This window comes from Saccopteryx leptura, chromosome 5, assembly GCF_036850995.1.
Source record: "Saccopteryx leptura isolate mSacLep1 chromosome 5, mSacLep1_pri_phased_curated, whole genome shotgun sequence".
NCBI classification, from domain to species: domain Eukaryota; kingdom Metazoa; phylum Chordata; class Mammalia; order Chiroptera; family Emballonuridae; genus Saccopteryx; species Saccopteryx leptura.
The window spans coordinates 58,344,948-58,365,724 of NC_089507.1; the positions used below are offsets into that span (position 1 = coordinate 58,344,948).

General features: G+C 44.8%; 1 protein-coding gene across 8 annotated transcripts in view; it reads left to right on the plus strand.

Moving 5' to 3' along the window:
• Nucleotides 1–20,777, plus strand: part of SEPTIN11 (septin 11) — a 150,643-nt gene that overhangs the window by 79,214 nt on the left and 50,652 nt on the right. For all 8 annotated transcript variants that reach the window (XM_066384539.1, XM_066384534.1, XM_066384537.1 and 5 more), the window contains exon 2: nt 14,277–14,391. Coding sequence is in view for 7 of the 8 variants with exons in the window: in XM_066384534.1 (XP_066240631.1) it covers nt 14,277–14,391 (115 nt within the window). In the remaining variant the exon portion in view is untranslated. The remainder of the gene's footprint in view (nt 1–14,276; nt 14,392–20,777) is intronic.

Genomic DNA, 20,777 nt, shown 5'->3' on the forward strand with positions numbered 1-20,777 from the left:
TCACACAAGAGAATATAGGAATATTATTCTAGTGCAAACTGCAGTAGGCAGAATGCTAAGATGCCCCGAGACTCCAGCCCCCTGGTGTACTTGCCCTGTAACTCCCACAACTGTGAACATGGTGGGACAGTCATTCCTTGTGTAGGGTTTGTTCTGGCACAGTTTTAAGAGATGATTATCCTGGCTGGATCTGATCTAATTAGTCCCTTAAAAGGGATGAGGCTCTTCCTGAAGAATAGGGACTCTGTGTGGCTGCCATTGAAGATGAGGTGGCCATATGGCTACTAACTATGGGTGACTTTTTGGAGCTGAGTGCAGCCTCTAGCTGACAACCAGCAAGGACAGACAGCCCTCAATCCTGCAGCTGCAAGGAACTGAATTTGGCCAATGATCTGAATGAACTTGGAAGTGGAATCCACCCCCCCTCCCCCCAGCCTTCAGATGAGAATTCAGCCTGGCCAGCACCTTGCTTTCAGTCTTGGGATATCCTGTGCGGGAGCCCAGCCATGCTGTGCCCAGACTTCTGACCCACAGAATCAAGAACTCATGAATAAGTGTTGTTCCAGCCACCAGATTTGTGACACTTTGGTTACATGGCAATAAGAAGTAAGTCATGCCCCAAAGTTATGTAAACAACTTCTATTCTATCCCAATAGTCTTTCCTCCAGCACTGAGATTAGGATGCAGCACCATTTTTTTTTTTTTTTTTTTAAAGAGAGAGACAGAGAAACTGGAACATTGAGCTGTTCCTGTGTGTGCCCTGACTGGGATCAAAGCAGCAACCTTTGCACTTCTAAACAATGCTCCAGCAAACTGAGCTATCAGGCCAGGACTTAATTTTTTTTTTTTTTTTTTTTCTTTTCATTTTTCTGAAGCTGGAAACGGAGAGACAGTCAGACAGACTCCCGCATGCGCCCGACCGGGATCCACCCGGCACGCCCACCAGGGGCGGTGCTCTGCCCCCTAGGGGGCGATGCTCTGCCCATCCTGGGCATCGCCATATTGCGACCAGAGCCACTCTAGCGCCTGAGGCAGAGGCCACAGAGCCATGCCCAGCGCCCGGGCCATCTTTGCTCCAATGGAGCCTTGGCTGCGGGAGGGGAAGAGAGAGACAGAGAGGAAAGCGCGGCGGAGGGGTGGAGAAGCAAATGGGCGCTTCTCCTATGTGCCCTGGCCAGGAATCGAACCCGGGTCCTCCACACGCTAGGTCAACGCTCTACCGCTGAGCCAACCGGCCAGGGCTAATTTTTTTTTTTTTAAACTTATTAATTGAGTTTTAGAGAGATAGAGAGTGGAAGGGGGAGATAAAGGAGAGAGAAGGGAACCATTCATTTATTGTTCCACTTAGTTGTGCATTCATTGGTTGCTTCCAGTATGTCCCTTGACCAGAGATTGAACCCGCAACCATGTCATTTCAGGATGACGCTCTAACCAACTGAGCAACCGGCCAGGGCCACAACTCTTGTCTTAGGAACGCTTGCATATTTTTTACCTGGATTGTTCAGTGATATTTGCAGTGATATCAAATGGTAATTTAAAAAAAAAAAATTTTTTTTTGGTATTTTTTCTGAAGTTGGAAATGGGGAGGCAGTCAGACAGACTCTCGCATGCGCCCGACCGGGATCCACCCGGCACGCCCACCAGGGGGCGATGCTCTGCCCATCCGGGGCGTTGCTCTGTTGCAACCAGAGCCATTCTAGTGCCTGAGGCAGAGGCCACAGAGCCATCCTCAGCGCCTGGGCCAACTTTGCTCCAATGGAGCCTTGGCTGCGGGAGGGGAAGAGAGAGACAGAGAGGAAGGAGAGGGGGATGGGTGGAGAAGCAGATGGGTGCTTCTCCTGTGTGCCCTGGCCGGGAATTGAACACGGGACTTCCACACGTCAGGCTGATGCTCTACCACTGAGCCAACTGGCCAGGGCCTCAAATGGTAATTTATATGTTTATTTTCTAAGAACATATTTACCATATCTTTGGTCATTTTGGGTGTAGTCCCTCAATTTTCAGGTGCTAGAAATATACCCCTGAGATGCTCTGTGGTCCAGTTTATTTTCATTATTGGAAGACTTCCTTCAAAGGCAAAGTGGCTCTCTAGCTAGTCATTAACCACCTTCACAGAGCAAATGTACTCTCAGAGATGCTCCAGATCAGCCTGAGTGAGGAACCGAGTGTGCCTTGGAAGGAGAGCGGGGCCAGGTTGTGACTGAGAGCGTCATCCCTGGTGCTTTTTCTTGTGGCTGCCTGGGAGCTGGTCTGGACTTTTTTCTTCTTCTTTCTCAGAGACTTACCATTACAAGGTCATTGCAATAACTAAAAGCCTCTCGTTTTCAGAATGGGACAGAAATAAATAATATCTTTCAAAAAGGAAGTGGCCAATTTATATCTGTTGATAGAAATGGTGGCATACGGAAGGAAATGTCCCATGCGTATTTCATCCTTTGATGATTAATGTGTTCAGCGACTGGAAATACATGAACTGACCACAGTATTTCTCAGATAGGCGGCCCTGAGAAATCGATGTACAAGTCTGAGGAGTCCGACTGCACATACGGAGTTGAGAAAAAAACCTCCCAAAAATAATTAAGAGAGCCCCTTAATTATCTTTGACCTGCTATCCATCACTGTTTTGAAAAAGCTTGTCTGAAAGATATACCACCCCATAAAGGCAGGGCAGACGGGACAAAAAGGACCCAAATGAGCAACTGTGAGAATTTGGGCAGTTTTCTTCTCTGCAGGGTATGTGATGTGTTTGAAATGGATTCCGGTGATTTGGGATCCCGCTGGAAAGCCAGAGGGTTTTTAACTGATTAGTGACCCTCCATGGCTGTCTCACTAGCTCTCCTAGGTGTCTGGCCAGTGAGGGCCTCTCGCCACCTCTGTGATGTCGGGAGTGTGAGAGCGCAGCTGTAGCATCTGTTTCTAATCTGATCGTGCCTTTATAAGTAAGTGCTTCTTGCCTGTTTGTCACACAGCTTCCCTCCCGCCCCCGTCTTCTGAGGACTGGAGAATTTGTGAGTCCCTGGAATGCACATGTGGGCCTTGTCACTCCCAAACGTGAGACTTTCTGCTGGTCAGCATTTTGTAACGCTAGGCTGTTACAGGCATTAGTCACTTGGACACAAATTGACTGGCCTTTGGAATCTTAAGAAACTGTCTTTTGTGTTGCTCATTCCCAGCATCCAGTTAGATTTAACCCCTCAGTGTTGACACTGACTTTTAGAAAATCATTCTGTAAGAAAAAAGTGCTTCCGTTTTTTTTTTTTGTGTTTTTTTTTACAGAGACAGAGAGAGAGTCAGAATGAGGGATAGACAGGGACAGACAGACAGGAACGGAGAGATGAGAAGCATCAATCATTAGTTTTTCGTTGCGCATTGCGACACCTTAGTTGTTCATTGATTGCTTTCTCATATGTGCCTTGACCGTGGCCCTTGCTCGAGCCAGCGACCTTGGGTCCAAGCTGGTGAGCTTTTTGCTCAAGCCAGATGAGCCCGCGCTCAAACTGGCAACCTTGGGGTCTCGAACCTGGGTCTTCCGCATCCCAGTCTGAAGCTCTATCCACTGCGCCACCGCCTGGTCAGGCCTGCTTCTGCTTTTTATAATTTTTAGATTGTCACTCTTGGTGTGGTTATTTGCTGAAAAGACTGTTTTACTAATAACCCTAACCTCCCCTCCCCCATCCCCAGCCTCCCCAAGATGCAGGGTTCTGAGCAGAGCTGGGGCTCTGGGTACTTATTGTGAACAGTATTTTTTCTGATTGTTATGTGAGAAATCTGATATCTGATGGGATAAAAGGTGAATCAGAGACAAGCCAGCAAGTTTTTGCAGGAAGTGTGGACAGAAACTTTTATGTAAAGGTGGGATGTGGAGAAGACAGACAAAAGACAGAACTGGAGGCAAGGGTGGAAGAATGAGAACTGAAGCAACACTGTATTTTCAGGCCTTTGGTATCAGGCTTCAGTTCACAGCCAATGTGAAGGCTCACCTTTGAAGCACCCAGTTGTAATGCAGAGAAGGGTAAGCCGGGGCGCCAGGTGCTGGCCGGGGTTCTCTCTCCGCCTGGCCGGTGCATGGGGAAAACCAGCCAGTCACAGCCCCACCTCCTTATCTGAGAACGAGGAGGTTGGACAATAGGATTTCTTTTTTTTGGTGGCAGAGACAGAGAGAGTCAGAGAGAGGGACAGATAGTGACAGACAGACAGGAACGGAGAGATGAGAAACATCAATTCTTCCATGCAGCTCCTTAGTTGTTCACTGATTGCTTTCTCATATGTGCCTTGACCGGGGGGCTACAGCAGACTGAGTAACCCCTTGCTCAAGCCAGCGACCTTGGGTCCAAGCTGGTGAGCCTTGCTCAAACCAGATGATTCGCGCTCAAGCTGGCGACCTCAGGTTCTCGAACCTGGGTCCTCCGCATCCTAGTCCGACACTCTATCCACTGCGCCACTGCCTGGTCAGGTGGAAAATAAGACTTCTGAGAAACACCATACTGGATGCAAATTTGGGTGAGGTCTAATTGGGGGTAGTGTTAGGAAAAAAGGAAGACCCCAGCAATGGGTTTGGATTCTGGGTCAGAAGTAGAAATCAGCTGGTAGACTGAATACATTTATGTCAGTTAAGAGGGTTCAATGAGAAAGGTCAATCGAAAAAAAGTGATGGGTGGTTATTGCATCTGGGCACAGAGGAGAAAGCTAACCTGGGACAGATGTCTTCAAGAAGTCTTCACTATCTACATCGAAGTATAGTGGAGGGTGTAAGATGACAGATTAAAGCAGTGAGCTTTTTCCTTCTGCAAGAGGGTGGAGGCCTGTCAATTTATTCAGATTTTTAGCAGTATGCTTGCAGTTGATATTATTCTAGGACCTCTCTACCATGTTGAAGTAGCTGTTGCCATTTAACATAAGAAAATGGGGGAGGTAGGCCCTGGCTGGTTGGCTCAGTGCTAGAGTGTTGGCCCAGTGTGTGAAAGTCCTGGGTTTGATTCCTGGTCAGGGCACACAGGAGAAGTGACCATCTGCTTCTCCACCCCTCCCCTCCGCTCCCCTCCCTTCCCCTCCCTCCCCTCCCCTTCCCTCTCTTCTCCTCTCCTCTCTTCTCCCTCTCTCCTCCCTCCCACAGCTATAGCTCATTCGAGCAAGTTGGCCCCAGGCACTGAGGATGGCACCATGGCCTTGCTTCAGGCACTAAAATACCTCAGTTGCCGAGCAAGGGCCCCAGATGGACAGAGTATTGTCCCATAGGGGGCTTGCCGGGTTGATCCCAGTTGGGGCACATGCGGGAGTCTGTCTCTCTGCCTCCCCACCTCTCAATTAATAAAAAAAAAAAAAGGAAAGAAAAGCAAAGCAAATGGGAGGTAGAACAGATATGAATTGAGAGTTGGGGAGAAGATGAGTCCCACTTCGGAAATCTTGGCTTAGGGATGCCTAGGCCATGGATGCACCGGAGGGAGGGGGTGATGACTAGGGAGTTACTAGCTTGCAGTGATCACTAAAGTCTCGGGCAGGGATGAAGTCATCCATGAGAAGTGTGCTGAATGAGGATAAAGAATTATGTTAATTCTTGCGCCAGCCCTGTGAAGCTAAATGATTTATTTACCCTAGGTACACAGCCAAACACTGGCAGAGTTGCCCCGAGTCCTCTGACATCATGTGTCAGACACTTTCTACTGAACTGCTCTGCTTTTCTGCTTACTCTCATCACTTTCAGTGTGTCTGCATTCTGATTATAGAACAAACTCACATTTTCCTCATATATTTTATACCTACCTCTATTAGTTACAATAAAAATCGCAGGTTTGCCTCCTTTAAAAAGATTGTTTACTATTTATTTATTGTTATTATTAGCATTCCATGATTTTTAAACTCTCATTTTTCTATTACAAAAGTGTAAGGTGGTGTTTGTTTGGGGGGGGGGGAGGAGGTAATAATTCAGATATTACAGAAACATAACAATTAGCAAGTAAAAGTTTCCTGTAGTCCTCCCACCTGCAAGGAAAACCCCTACCCTACATTATTTTTGCAAGGATCTGGAAAAGCAAATTTTTTTCCCTCTATTGGCATTCCTTTGGAGAGAGTTACTTAGAGATGGCATTTGAAATTGGGACAGCTACTTAATATTAATCAAGATCTTTTCTGGGTATTTAGTGGTGTTTTCCAGGACGGCTCTGAGTCTCGCAGTCAGAACTGATGTCCCTGGCGCTGTGACTTGGAGCTGGCCTGCGGGTGCCCCTTCTTAGTCCCAGCTCCCCTCTGGGCTGCCCTCAAGTTCCTTCCTCATATGTTTTTCCTCCCAACTGTTTCCCTCTTCTTCCGGCTCTCTCTATTTCTGCTGCTTGTACGAAACGGCTTCCTTGGGAGTTTTCTTGGCTCCAACTTTGGGCTTTCACGGTATAGACGACAAGCAGAGTAGCAAATGTTGTCCAAATCATCCTTAAAGAACACGATCCTCATTGGTAACGACATACTTCAGACATTTATATTACAGAAGTTACCCCAGCAATGCCTAGCCCTGAAAACATCCCGATGCAGGCTTCATAGTTGTGGTTTGGGTTGATGCTTTGCATTCCAGTGTTTTTTCTTTTGCTTGGGAACTAAGGGCGTGCCCTAGCTTCCCACCAACTTTCCCTTCTTTAAAAGAGAGTATTAAATCAATTCAATACTAAGATGTACATAGTTATGTAGGAGTGTATATTTACAAAAATGATCAATCAGATGCTTCGGTAAAAGTTCCTTCTTGGACAGTTTGTGAGGCTAGAATTTCTTTAAAAACTGAGAAGTGGTCAAAGTTCATGTGAGAAGCAGCATGCCTCACTTCCATATCTGTAAGTAGGAGAACAGGACCTCACAAGAAGACAAAAACCTAACATAAAGGGATGGGCTCCTCCTCTTTCCTGTGAACATCTTCTTTATGGAGAGAAGACAGAGAGCGGAGGGAGCATACATCCTGGTTCCATCTCAGCTCCAGTTAAAATTAGACACTCTTTTTTTTAAGACTTGAGGCTTAATCATTTCTACCTCTTCCCATTAGGCAATGCTGGTCAGAGGAATCTATATTTTCAGATGAATCTATAAAACCTATGTATGACCTGTACATAGGAGCTGTCTACTAAATTAATATTTAACCATGCTGCAGACTAGCACAAGTTTTTATAGACTGGTGGATTCACTGGGAGAATGACCAGTGAGTCGCATAGTTTCTCAGGTTGCATAGCACCCTGTACTTTGGATAGCTTATGGTTATATATCTGTGACTGTCTGACTCACATCTGTGTGTTCCAGTAGACCAGTGGTTGGCAAACTCATTAGTCAACAGAGCCAAATATCAACAGTACAATGATTGAAATTTCTTTTGAGAGCCAAATTTTTTAAACTTAAATTATATAGGTAGGTACATTGTTATTAACTTAATTAGGGTACTCGCCCACATGTGGTAGTTTGTGGAAGAGCCACACTCAAGGGTCCAAAGAGCCACATGTGGCTCGTGAGCCGTGGTTTGCTGACCACTGCCCTAGACTGTAGGCTCCATGACTCAGAATGCTTTGTTTTCTCACACCATCTCTTGAGCGTTTATAGTTATCCAGCACATGCTGGTACTCAATACATATTTGTTGAATGAATGAAAGCATGAGTAAAGATTTACTTTGCTTCTTGAAGACAGGTGATTAACTTACACAGAAGAGTTATTTCCTGTTTTATTTATGTTTCAGAAGTCTTGTGGAAGTCTGCAGATATAGCTAAAGGAGGGAAAAAGTGTTTTTAAACAGGGCAGTGAGAAGAGTGGGTTCATAAAAAAACTTTTTTTTTTAAACAGAGACAGAGAGAGAGTCAGAGAGGGATAGATAGAGACAGACAGACAGGAATGCAGAGAGATGAGAAACATCAATCATCAGTTTTTTGTTGGGACACCTTAGTTGTTCATTGATTGCTTTCTCATATGTGCCTTGACCGTGGGCCTTAAGCAGACCACCAAGTAACCCCTTGCTCGAGCCAGCGACCTTGGGCTCAAGCTGGTGAGCTTTCCTCAAGCAAAATGACATATTTAGATTTATGCACCTCTGACTTCCAGAGTCAAGAAACCTTAGAATTAGCGTTAAAACCTCTCTTAGAGGTCTTTTGGTTAAATCTCCTCATTTAACAGATGAGAAAATGTAAGACCAGGGATTAAGTGACTTGGATCAATATAATTATCACAAAACGAGGAGAAGAATATAATCAGCACCCTGCTCAACAAATACCTCCAGTTCTCTAAATGAATGCATAGAAGCAGTTAGCTCTTAAATTAAAAAACTAATGTAAATGCTAAAGAGGCAAAGATCTTTCTAAATTGTAATACCTGTCTTTAAAGGTAAAAGTTAAATCTATTGTTTTCAGCATACATTAAAACACATATCACCTTGGTAACACAGCCCTGGCTTCCGCGAGCTGATAAGAATCAGCTACTCTATCAGCTACTATAGATGACCAGACCACATCTTCTGATGCCTTCAGTTTCAAAATTAAAGAAACAGGATAGCACTTCACTTTTGAGTGTGATGAACAGAACTGATCTGGGGACATTTAGTGGGTTAGTTTCAAGGGACTCTGGGCTGGAATAAAGTAGAAGCAGAAGTGAAGATGGGGATGGAGTATGGTTTCCAGCCATGGAGGATGTTGACGCCTGTACATCCTGCAAACAGGAATGAGGTTCCATGACTCCCATCAGCTTTGTGAAGGACTTTCTTATTTATGGTGGGTTTTCTTCCTGCTATAATCCTCATTCTCTCTTTCATTTCCTTTTTGTTCACTCTCTTCTTCCCTTTGTGGTTTTCCTTTCTTGGCTAGTCCGAGGGGCTCTGCTGATCAGCGGCATCTCCTGGCCTGCCCAGCAGCCATAGGAGAGCTCCGAATTCCTTCCAGACTTTGAAATTGCACTTGTCTCTTTCCTCCCACCCAGTTCAGGGAAAGGAAGCCCAGGTTTCCTGAGGATCTATCTGTTAAAGGCTGGGCACTCTCATACATGCCATTTCCTTTGCTCCTCCTGGCTACCTTGCCTAGTGCTCCATTTTTACTGAGGGAGAAACAGACTAAAGCAAGTAGGAAGCAAAGCTGGCTCTGTCTGAGTCCTAGCCCTTTGCCATCCTGCTTCTGGTTAAGCAACGTTTGGGAATTGTGGACCATGTTTTAAAGCAGCACTCACAATGTAACTTGTTTTATAATTATTTCAATAATGAAGTCAACCTGGCATCATCTGAAGTACTTGTCAGTTACAAACTTCCCAGTCCATATTCATTGATAAAATGACCCTTTGGGCACAGATAGCATTTATCTGGAAGTCTTCTGCAAACTGGATTTGTTACCCTTGTATATTTGGGGGAACTCTGACCTTCCTAAAAGGTGCCTTTTGATTGTCCCTAGCCAAAACCTGCTTCCCCCTTCCGTCCCCCAACATCATCCCATAGTTAGGGTGTTTATCACTTTTATCTTTAGTTGCATTACATTTTCTTACGTCCTGTTGCTGTTGCTACATTGTACCCCTCTTAAAGGCAGGAAGAATGTTTATCAGTGAATAACAAAAAGAATATATTTTGCTCCCTTACTACTTTGAGCAGTTAAGTACTTTTGAATGAATAAATAATTGTATCCTTGTAGAGATGTTCTGAAAAGAGAAAAATGAGATTGTCAAATTAAAGACTGGTTATTTTATTTTATACCACAGAATTTAGTCACAACCATTTCAAGGTAGAATGGGCCTACAAATCATCTAAGTACAAACCTAGATAGAATAGCAAGCGGGAGACTAAATCAGTTAAGGTCTTCTTACTTAGTGGCTTCATGTTGGTCAAAAATAAGCCTTATATTATTGGCTTCTTGAGCCATAGTTGCAAAGAAACAACAACTAGTCTCAGCCTTGCCAGGACCAGTGAAAATATACTTGGAGCAACTTTGCCAATACTAATTCTTGACTTCCACCTCTTATGGTTGCCAAAGAATTATGACTTTATAGAATTTTTTCCTTTCTGTTTTAACATACTGGATTTTTATAACACTGAAATCATTGTATTATTTGGGCTTCCAGGGACTCAGATCAGTGGTTTTCAACTGGTGTGTTCCAAAAATGTTTTTTTCTTCTTTTCCAAGTGAGAGGAGGGGAAATAGACTCCTGCCTGTGCCCTGATTGGAATCCACATGGCAACCCCCATTTGGGACTGATGCTCTGCCTGTCTGGGACTATACTTGCAACTGAGCTATTTTAGCACCTGAGAAGGAGGTTCCATGGAATCATCCTCAGGGCCCAGGGCCAATGCACTTGAACCAATCCAGCCATGGCTGTGGGAGGGAATGAGAGAGAAAGAGAGAGAGAAGGGGGATGGGTGGGGATGGAGAAGGAAGTGGTCGTTTCTCCTATGTGCTGTGACCAGGGACTGAACCTGGGACATCCACATGCTGGGCCAATGCTCTACCACAGAGCCAACCAGCCAGGGGCTCAAGAATTTTTAAAACATGCAATACCTGACCTCTTTGCCCCTTAGATGGTCAAAAAATTATAATAGCCAACACAGCAATAGCCATCTGTGTGACTGAATCAAAATATACCTATTTTTTTTGTCAGGTTGGCAAAAATGCACTGCTCACAAAAATTAGAGGATCAGGGAACATGCAGATACTCCAGTACTTTCAGCCTTTTGTCTAGTGCATTTTCACCAATGAAATAAAAGTTAATTTTGCATCTCATTTGCATAATAAACAACATTCTTTGACTTGTTTGCTTTTCTGATCTTGTTTAAAAAAATTAAATGCTTCTTTTTTATCACTTTATATTAATTTTGAAATATCCTCTAATTTTTGTGAGCAGTATATATATATTTTTGGTGTGCCTCAGGATTTTAGAAATTAGTTTATGTGTGCCATGACATGAAAAAGGTTGAGAATCGCTGACTTAGATCATCATGAGATAGCAGTGACATTTCAACTCCTCAGCTTACTGGCTGTATGATTTGGGGCAATTTACTAAACTTCTATGGTCTGTTTTTTTATCTGTACACTGAGATTGGGTAATAACAGTAACTACCTCATAGAACTGGTTCATTCATGTTTAGAGATTTCTGGAATGTTAGAAATGGTCAATAAATGTTAGTTGTTACGATGATGATTATGGGATACCAAATAGCTTGAGCCACCTTTATCCAATCGTTATTTTCCTTTTATTGGTATGGGGTATGTTCACTGAAATTTCATAATAAAGACAATGACAGAGATCAAGTTTCACTGGGATCTAGAAAGTGTGCATATGTAAACGTTGGCCCCTCCAGATAGAGGAAATAATATGAGTAAACTCTGATGGGGAGCAACCTGGGATGGTCCCAGGAAAGGTAAGTCATTCGGTTGAACTGCAGTATAAGGTGCTCTGGGGGCAGAAGTGGGAGATCAGTAGGAATAGAGATTTGCGTTTAGCCCTGAGAGGTCTTGAGTTAGCGGGTCAGGGCATTTGGATTGTGGGCCTTTGAGCGCTGAGATCCCTTTGGCAGCTAGCTGCAGAGAAGATTAGGGGGAATGGAATCAAGGCCAGGCGAGCAGTCAGAAGACTGTGGAATTAGGAAAAGAGAAGAGGATGCAGCATTGATAGCCCTTGGGAGTTGATATAAGGGTAGGTGAGTCTCAAGCATAGATTAGTGCCACAAACAGAAACAGGGACCCCTGCAGTGAGGGTAGATTTAGAATAGAGCAGTATGCTTCTAGTTTGGTGAATATCAGTTTGAGGTACAGATAAGACAACCCCAGAGCATGACCCCTTTGATAGAAATTCAGAACTGGAACGCAGGCAAAGACATTGGTTTCAGTGAAAAAGTTCTCAAGTCAATTCTGAGAGTCGTAAAGACAATATATGAGATTCCCTGAGACCTTGCCTGTAGACTCAGAAGAGACTCCACATTCTTTGGAGCAGGAACAACCAAGGCATGAAGCAATGATCACCGAGCCATAAAATGCTGCCGCGCAGTAATTTGACTCAGCGGCCGTGTGTGAGTTAGAGGCTTTGCTCACGCTTCCTGCCTGCCCTCCAGTGTTTTAGCCTGGTCGTGGGCTAAAGGGAACCTCCCCATCGTGTACAGATGGGCACTAGCTCTCAGGATTCCTTTAGTACCGGGCAGGGAATTAGGCTCAGGTGATGGGATTTTACAATGGCATTATAAAATTCACGTATTTTTATATTATCAAGTTAGAAGATAGAGACTCTTGAAGACATAACTTCAAATTTAAAAAATTTCAAGACCAAACTGTTTTATAACCCTTCATTTTGTGTGCGGTTTTTCAGTGGGTATAAAAATACTCAGTGGGTGTGTGGGTGGTTTCTCGTGTTTTGGAAATGGTGAGAATATGAGATGCTGAGCATGGGGTTCTGGGGTGAGAACTATCATTACTGACCCTGATTCTTTACCAGGATCGGCTGGGGAGGGAGGGGGGAGCTAAGCTAAAAACCCCGCAGTCCAGAATCCAGAGCAGTAAACCGCTCTCCCCTCCAGATCCCTGGAAATTAAAAGAATTATCGTGGCAGAGAGGCGAGGGACTGTATGTAGGATGATGGCTCTGCCCAGCCGTGTCTCCTTTTACGCCACTTGATGCGCCTGAAATGAAGGCTGGCGCGGCCTCCAGCCTGATGCGCAGCAGCCCCTGTGCAGCTGGGGTGGAAAGAGTGCTAAATATAACCCAGGCTCATTTCAAACCCTCCTCCCCCAAGTCTTGCGGATGTGGGAAACGCCCTAAAAATACCTGCTGTCTGAACCTTTGAGGTATGTGAAGAGGAAGGAACAGGCACTATAGTAGAATTAGGACCTTGTGGCGTTTGGGGCAGCCCTGGCCGGCTACCAGGACGGCTGCCCACTGGGCCTGTCCGGAAGCTGCTTGGTGAGCTGTCCACCATGCCATCCTGTTCAAGAGTAAGTGCCCACTCTTGAGGCTCATATTCACTGTTGGCAGGTTTCAAGGAAGCTATTCATAGACTAAGCATCTGTTCTCTGTCCCATTGACCTCAAACCTGCAGCTGCCACCATGGTATTCAGGCAGTGTGATGGTTTTTAGTCTTCTTCACAGAATCAGATTTAGATTTGGCAAGGACCTTAGACATTGTATTGTTCATAAAACGTTCCCTTAAAATCACTACATTCAGGGAGTCATATTTCTCTGCCCATATAGTGACCATTGTGATTTGGAAATGGAGCCTTACTCCTTGATTTTATAGAAAGAAATTACTCTCATCGTTATATAACACAAATGTACATAATGAAAACCAGTACATATTTTATTTTTAAAAAATATTAACTAAGTGACCCTGGGCAAGGCTTTGTCTTTTTTTTTTAATTAAAATATGTGAATTTTGGGCTCTTTTTCTTACCCACACTTCAGTATTTTGAATAAAAAGTTCATTGGCAACATAGCCAGAATACCAGGAGTCTTGTTTTCAGGAAGGCTTTCCATATCTAGTGTCTGGAATCCCAAACCACATGTGGTATTGTAATTGAAGGACCTTGGCTGACCTCTGCTTTCCTGGGAAAGAGGGGCTTCACAGACTATCTCCAACACCCGTGGGATGCCTTCAGAGTTGTGGAGGCAAGTCGGCACCATTTCATAAAACAACATAAACCACTCAACTTTTAAAATGTGTAACCATCTAATCTGGTCTCCTTCGGTCAGCTCTGAGAAGGCTGGGTGATATACCCTTGTATTAGGAGCTGTGCAGCGAGAGCAAAGAAGCCCCAAGCCTGTCCAGCTAATGAAGGAGATGGGGCCAATTCATGTGCTGAGTGGTTTTAAATATATTGCATTAGGGTGGTTACAGAATTTCCATAATTGTAACAAGGATGTATCCTCCACTATGAGCTGCTCAAAACTCCTTCAGTGGAAGAGTGTTGTATATTTTTTACTCTGGGTTGAAAGTAATTTGAAAGTTTTTCTTGAGTGTTCAAAGCTATCAAAATGGTCAGAGTTTTTATGTCTCTTAATACATATCTGAAATAGTCAACTCTAGAAGTTCAATCTCCCCTGGACCAGTACACCTGTAACAGGGAATGAGGCAGCTTGGGAGATAGTCTGCTTTGGGAGTTAATGTGATTTTGTGGAAGAAGCGTGCATGTCTGTGGAGCTGTTAATACTTTCAGTGTGTTGAAGCCAAGGAGGGCCTGGGTAGAGAGGGAAGCTCTTTTTTCTGTGCAGATCAAGGCAAAAGGAAGGGAGAGGGTAATGTTCATTGTGTATGGTACCCAGGTGACATTGGTCATGGATTCTCAAACCTTTCCCCTCTGAAATTCCAGAATGAAGAGCTTCGAAATTTGTCCCTTTCTGGCCATGTTGGATTTGACAGTCTTCCTGACCAGCTGGTCAACAAGTCTACTTCCCAAGGATTCTGTTTCAACATCCTGTGTGTTGGTAAGTGACTCATCACATGCTGCCAAACAGGGAGTCTGACCCTTAGCTGGCAGGTGACTTTCAGAGGGACACATTTCAGGGAAATGAGCAAAATGATATGTTTACTCTCTCTCTCTCTCTCTTTTTTTTTTTCTCTATTAGTAAATCAGAACAGTACCCATTCTCTATATATGTCACACAGTTACAAAGCTTGAGACTTGTATTTGAGTAAATGCTTTGTAAATTTTGTGGTGTTACTCAGGTTATTTTTACTTGTGTCACACCGTCAAGTTTAGTGGTTGGCTTAATGATGCTATTAAAACATTTCTTTTAATTTTTGATGAAGGTGGGTGGGGGACTTGAGACAGTAACTAGATGCTGGAAGTTAAAAGAAGGAACTGAAATACACACACATAGTAAGATCACTCCAAGGCCTTTTACGAATTTGTTTCTAGGGTCTCTGACTCTAGTGCAATAGTGGCCTCCATTGAAGTCCTTTAAAAGATAGTCTACCTATAGTAGGTAAAATCTGAACCTATTCTACTTCAATAAACTTAACAACGTTTAGCATTTTCGCTTTTAGAGCAAAATTTTTTCTTAAGTTCTGTTTTATATTTGAAATAAATTTTACACTTGAATTGTCAAATTAATCTTTTGTCCTGAAGTTGGGATCTAAAATTGACCTTCGTTTATTCCTGGTGGACGAACAGCTGAGGCCAGAGAGATCTGGCCTATTTGCATCCTCAGTATGTTTTGTTGATGTCCTTTAAACCAGGGGTCTCAAACTCAACTCAGCATGTGGGTCGCAGAGCAAGATCACAGCCATTCGGCGGGCCGCACTAGGTCTACAAAAGGCAACTGTCACGCAACACTTTTCTCACTGCAGTTGAAAACAAAAAAAAATCAGTACCAACAAGCACAATCGTACATGCAGTTTACTTAGTGTCACAAAACGACCAGAAACTGTAGTTCGCATCACAACTGCTGTTAACTAAGCTAATATCTAGCTAGGATGCTAGAGAAATGAAAAATACAAGTAGGCCCCTAGGCTTACTTAATTTTATCCAAAATATTTTGAACTTCGTGGATTAGTCTGCGGGCCGCACAAAATTGTTCGGTGGGCCGCGAGTTTGAGACCCCTGCTTTAAACATTACCCATTAGCCTTGAACTCTGACCATGGTTTATTTCTTTTCTCTTGCCATATCCCTTTTAAATTAAGAGGAAGAAGGAAGAAAGAAAGGTAGAGAAAGAGGAAAATAGAAATACCAAACCCACTGGTTTGAGCAGAAATGTCCCTAGAACAGATAATAGCCTTTCCTTCCACCTCTCTGTGGCTTCCTATGAATGACCAGGCCAGACAGCAGGGAAGTGGTCTGGGCTACATTGTTTTGTTGCCATTGCCCTCTGGAGGCATCACTCTGAGGCAGAACAAAAGGAATTCCATATTTCTGTATTTAGCCAAGTGGATCATTCTTCACCGAGGCTTGGCAGAATGTACCAGACTTACTTCTCCTGTCCAAGTAAAGTGGAATGAATTTAGAAAAGGTATAGGATAAATGTGAGAACCATCATTTTTTAATATTATATTTATTTGAGGGAGGGGCGGATACATATGGTCCTATTTGAAAGTATTTGGACATATTGGATGTAGCTGCTGCGCTGGACGTTCATTAGCAGAAAGCCACCATTGATTTACACGCAGAGCAGCTCACTCTCTGGCACCATGTCGTCAGCACTGTGTAAGAGAAAGGCTGGAGGAAAACATGCCCGGGGCAGCCAGCTCGCCTGCGCTCCCCTTTCCCCCACAGGAGGCCGTTTAAGATTCAGCAGGGGACCTCCTGAATGGCAGCTGGTTCTAGGAGAGGCAGAAATGAATCGCCTTTTCTCTTAAGGAGAATGCTCATTGCAGAGCCCACAGTTCTCATTAGCATAGCAATTTGTTGGCAATTTGTTGATTTTTCTATTGAAAAGTGGACTCCATTGTAGGCAATTACTAACCCGGCTTCTCTTCCCTGCCTCCCCCAGCCTTGTCTTCAAAATCAGTTTTACAAGTTCTTGAAAGAGTTGTGTCCTAGCCCCTACAAGTAGGGGGAAGCCTCCGGGGCCTGGGCTTGCTGGGAGGACCTGTGTGCCTGGGTGTGTGCCCTGAAGCAGGGCGCTGGCTCACTGGGGGCCTGGGCTTGCTGGGAGGACCCGTGTGCCTGGGTGTGTGCCCTGAAGCAGGGTGCTGGCTCACTGGGGGCCTGGGCTTGCTGGGAGGACCCGTGTGCCTGGGTGTGTGCCCTGAAGCAGAGCGCTGGCTCAGGGCTTGCTGGGAGGACCCGTGTGCCTGGGTGTGTGCCCTGAAGCAGGGCGCTGGCTCACTGGGGGCCTGGGCTTGCTGGGAGGACCCGTGTGCCTGGGTGTGTGCCCTGAAGCAGGGCGCTGGCTCACTGGGGGCCTGGGCTTGCTGGGAGGACCCGTGTGCCTGGGTGTGTGCCCTGAAGCAGGGCGCTGGCTCACTGGGGGCCTGGGCTTGCTGGGAGGACCCGTGTGCCTGGGTGTGTGCCCTGAAGCAGGGCGCTGGCTCACTGGGGGTCTGGGCTTGCTGGGAGGACCCGTGTGCCTGGGTGTGTGCCCTGAAGCAGGGCGCTGGCTCACTGGGGGCCTGGGCTTGCTGGGAGGACCTGTGTGCCTGGGTGTGTGCCCTGAAGCAGGGCGCTGGCTCACTGGGGGCCTGGGCTTGCTGGGAGGACCTGTGTGCCTGGGTGTGTGCCCTGAAGCAGGGTGCTGGCTCACTGGCCGACCTCCGGGCACCATGCGGGTGGGGATTCCTCACAGGCCACAGCCATGCTGCCCCGGGGGACTTGTGAAGCCGCTGCCATTTCCACTCACCTTTGTGGGTGATAAAACCTGTGATTCCTAGATTTTTATTCTGCTTCTATTTCTAGACATGTTTAAAATTAGTTTTTTAAACTAACAAAAGTTATACTTTTTTGTTTGTTTGTTTTTAAAAATGATAACTTCCTCCTTCCCATCTTTCACCCTCATTTTCATCCACAGAAACAATACTCTGAAATCCTAGAAACTTTCTATAGCATTCTATACTTGGAGATTTTTTTTGGAGGCTTAAAACATCACCGGTGTTATTATTGTTACTATTATTATCTTGCAGTTCTCCAGAAGTCCAACATGTGTCTCTCTGGGCTAAATTCTAGGCATCCACTGGGCCATGGACCTTTCCAGAACCTCTAGGGAAGAGTGTGTCCTTGCCTTTTCTTGTTTCTAGAGGCCGCCTGCATTCCTTGGCCCTTGGACCCTCCACCTTCAAAGCCAGCAACATTGCATCTCTCTGTTTAATTCTTATATTACAAAATTTTTCACAGAGAATTGATAAAATCCAGTTTAAACTCAGTTAAGACTCTTCCTCAACCCCTAAACACTGAAAAGGTAATTGAATCATGTGATTAAGAGCAGTTGGCTCTGGGAATTCAGAAAGTGTCTTCAGGGCCATATCCCTGGTTCTTGATCTGCTTGCTTCTGCTTGGCTTCTTGTTCAGGCTTTGTCTTCAGGGAGATAGTATGGCCTCCAGCAGGGTAGCCAGCTTAGCAGCCCGAGAGCCCCAGAGGAAAGAAGCCATTCCTGATAAGCCTCACCAAATTGTCATAGAATATCCCTGGTGGGCTGGGCCTGAGTCACATGCTCACTCCGGGTGGGGGGTGGGGTGAGACCAGCCCCAGAACAGGAGAGATTCCCTGTGGGAAAGAAGTCTTGATCGGAAAGGAGATGCTCGCACTGGACAGACAGGGCAGCTCTCTCACAGTTATGTAAGGACTTCTTTATTTTGGTTTTGGAGATCATGCTGTCATGCTCTTCATTTTCTTTTTTTCACTCCACAGTAAGTCCTGGCTGTCCTTGCATGCCACGGGTTCTTTTCCATACTCTCTGGCGCCCTGTGGTTGGAGCCAGCATTAGCTCTTTGGGACACAGGGGTGGCAGCATTAATATTAAGCATACTTATCCTCAGCGGGTAGAGCACATTTCATTGCCAATTAATGGTCCATATACTATGTGTATATTTTGTTTGTTTGTTTTTGAGATGTTTATTTTTGTGAGAGTTTAGAGGAGTTAGTTTATTTACTTATTTTTACAGAAACAGAGAGAGAGTCAGAGAGAGGGATAGATAGGGACAGACAGACAGGAACGGACAGAGATGAGAAGCATCAATCATCAGTTTCTCGTTGCGACACCTTAGTTGTTCACTGATTGCTTTGTCATATGTGCCTTGACCATGGGCCTTCAGCAGACCGAGTAACCCCTTGCTCGAGCCAGTGACCTTGGGTCCAAGCTGGTGAGCTTTCCTCAAACCAGATGAACCTGCGCTCAAGCTGGTGACCTCGGGGTCTCGAACCTGGGTCCTCCACATCCCAGTCTGATGCTCTATCCACTGTCGCACCATCTGGTCAGGCCCATCTACTATATTTTTAAAGTAAGAGTCCATGAAAAGTATTCTAGTTGATCAAAACATTTTGACAGCCACTTAGAGAACGAGATGTCATAGTTAGCCTAAGAGTATCCATGGTGCTTTCTTTTCTCCATGTCATCCTACTGTCCATTTGTAATTTTTTACACAGTATGTGTGTGTTTGGTGTTTACAGCATCATTAAATTATTTTCATGTGATAACATATGACAGAGAATTGAGGATCTTTTAAAAAAGTTATGAGCCTAGTAAGGAAACTGATGATGTTTATCAAAAAGTTTTTAGAATTGTCATTTCATTTTGTGGCAAGACACTGTAGGTTGTTTCTTGATTGGCAGGAAACAAACCAGGGCAGAAATTGATCATGGCAGGAGCTTAGTCTGGTTTCAGGGACACTGAATTAAATGTCTATTATTAGCACCCATTTCTGTCAAGCTCTGGAAAGAAATGTAATAAAGAGTGAGAGAGTAGTGTTCACTTAACCCAGAGGAGAATTCTTGATGCTAAACTGGGTACCAGCACACCCAGGAGTTCATAGTTCCCTCACTCTCCTTCTTGTTGACAACACCCTAAATCACCCCAGAGCTGCACTTTGGTTTAAATAAAGCCTTTTCTGTCCACCCATGCTGTGTTCCTCCAGAGAATCTAAATTAGTATTTAGCCTTTCTTCACAATTTTAAATTTAAATATCTCATTCATTTTCCAAAATGATACTAGCTCTGCAAGAAACTTCAGCATCGATCCAGCGGTAGGTTGATTCTCTGTGCACATACAAAGATTGGTAAAATACTGTGATACCCTGCTTTTATTATTTTTTTTATTTTTTTGTATTTTTCCGAAGCTGGAAATGGGGAGAGACAGACAGACTCCCGCATGCACCCGACTGGGATCCACCTGGCACGCCCACCAGGGGGCGACGCTCTGCCCACCAGGGGGCGATGCTCTGCCCCTCCGGGGCATCGCTCTGCTGCGACCAGAGCCACTCTAGCGCCTGGGGCAGAGGCCAAGGACCCATCCCCAGTGCCCGGGCCATCTTTGCTCCAATGGAGCCTTGGCTGCAGGAGGGGAAGAGAGAGACAGAGAGGAAGGAGAGGGGGAGGGGTGAAGAAGCAGATGGGCGCCTCTCCTGTGTGCCCTGGCCGGGAATCGAACCCGGGACCTCCGCACGCCAGGCCGACGCTCTACCACTGAGCCAACTGGCCAGAGCCGATACCCTGCTTTTGAAGAGGACCCAGTTCAGTAGTAGGGTCAAAGCAAATTAATAATCCATTTTGAAAATAGAAAATTTTGAAATGACTCAACCATAATTGTTTTGAAGGAACGACAGGAGAGAAATAGAAAGCAGAGCAGTTGAGATCGTCATAGCTAAGGCTGTATTGTCAACATAAACTGGAGGACTTTACAACCAAATTGTGAATGTTTTTATCCCAACTTGCTTTTCCAGGAAAGAGTATAAAGTGCTTTATTTACAGGGTGAAATGAATGAGTAAATGAATAAAGATATTTAACCCCCCAAAATGAAATAAAAAGTCGGCAGTAGAGTCAGAACTCAAAGCCATCGGGTCTGCCTATATGTAGTCATTAATTCTATCAGGAAAACATTTGGCTTTCAGCCAGTGGTCAGAAAATGGAGGAAGTCCCTTCATTCAACAGATACTTATTGAGCACCTATTATGTGCCAAATATAAGTTAAAAATATAACAGTGACAGATTTTTAGTATCTATAAAGTTAAAATAGTTGCTTGAGATGAAATGCAGTTTCACTGAAAATTTTTTTTCCAGTGGATTTTCAGAAAAGAGATATGGTAAATGTTCCCACTTCTAGATCTGGGTTCCTTAGTGTCCCCAGGTCAGTGCAATCGATCCCTGCAAAGCCAAGTGTCACATGCTATTCTTTCAAGTCCCTCATGTCTTGGTGGGATTAGCCAAAGCATGTTTCATCAA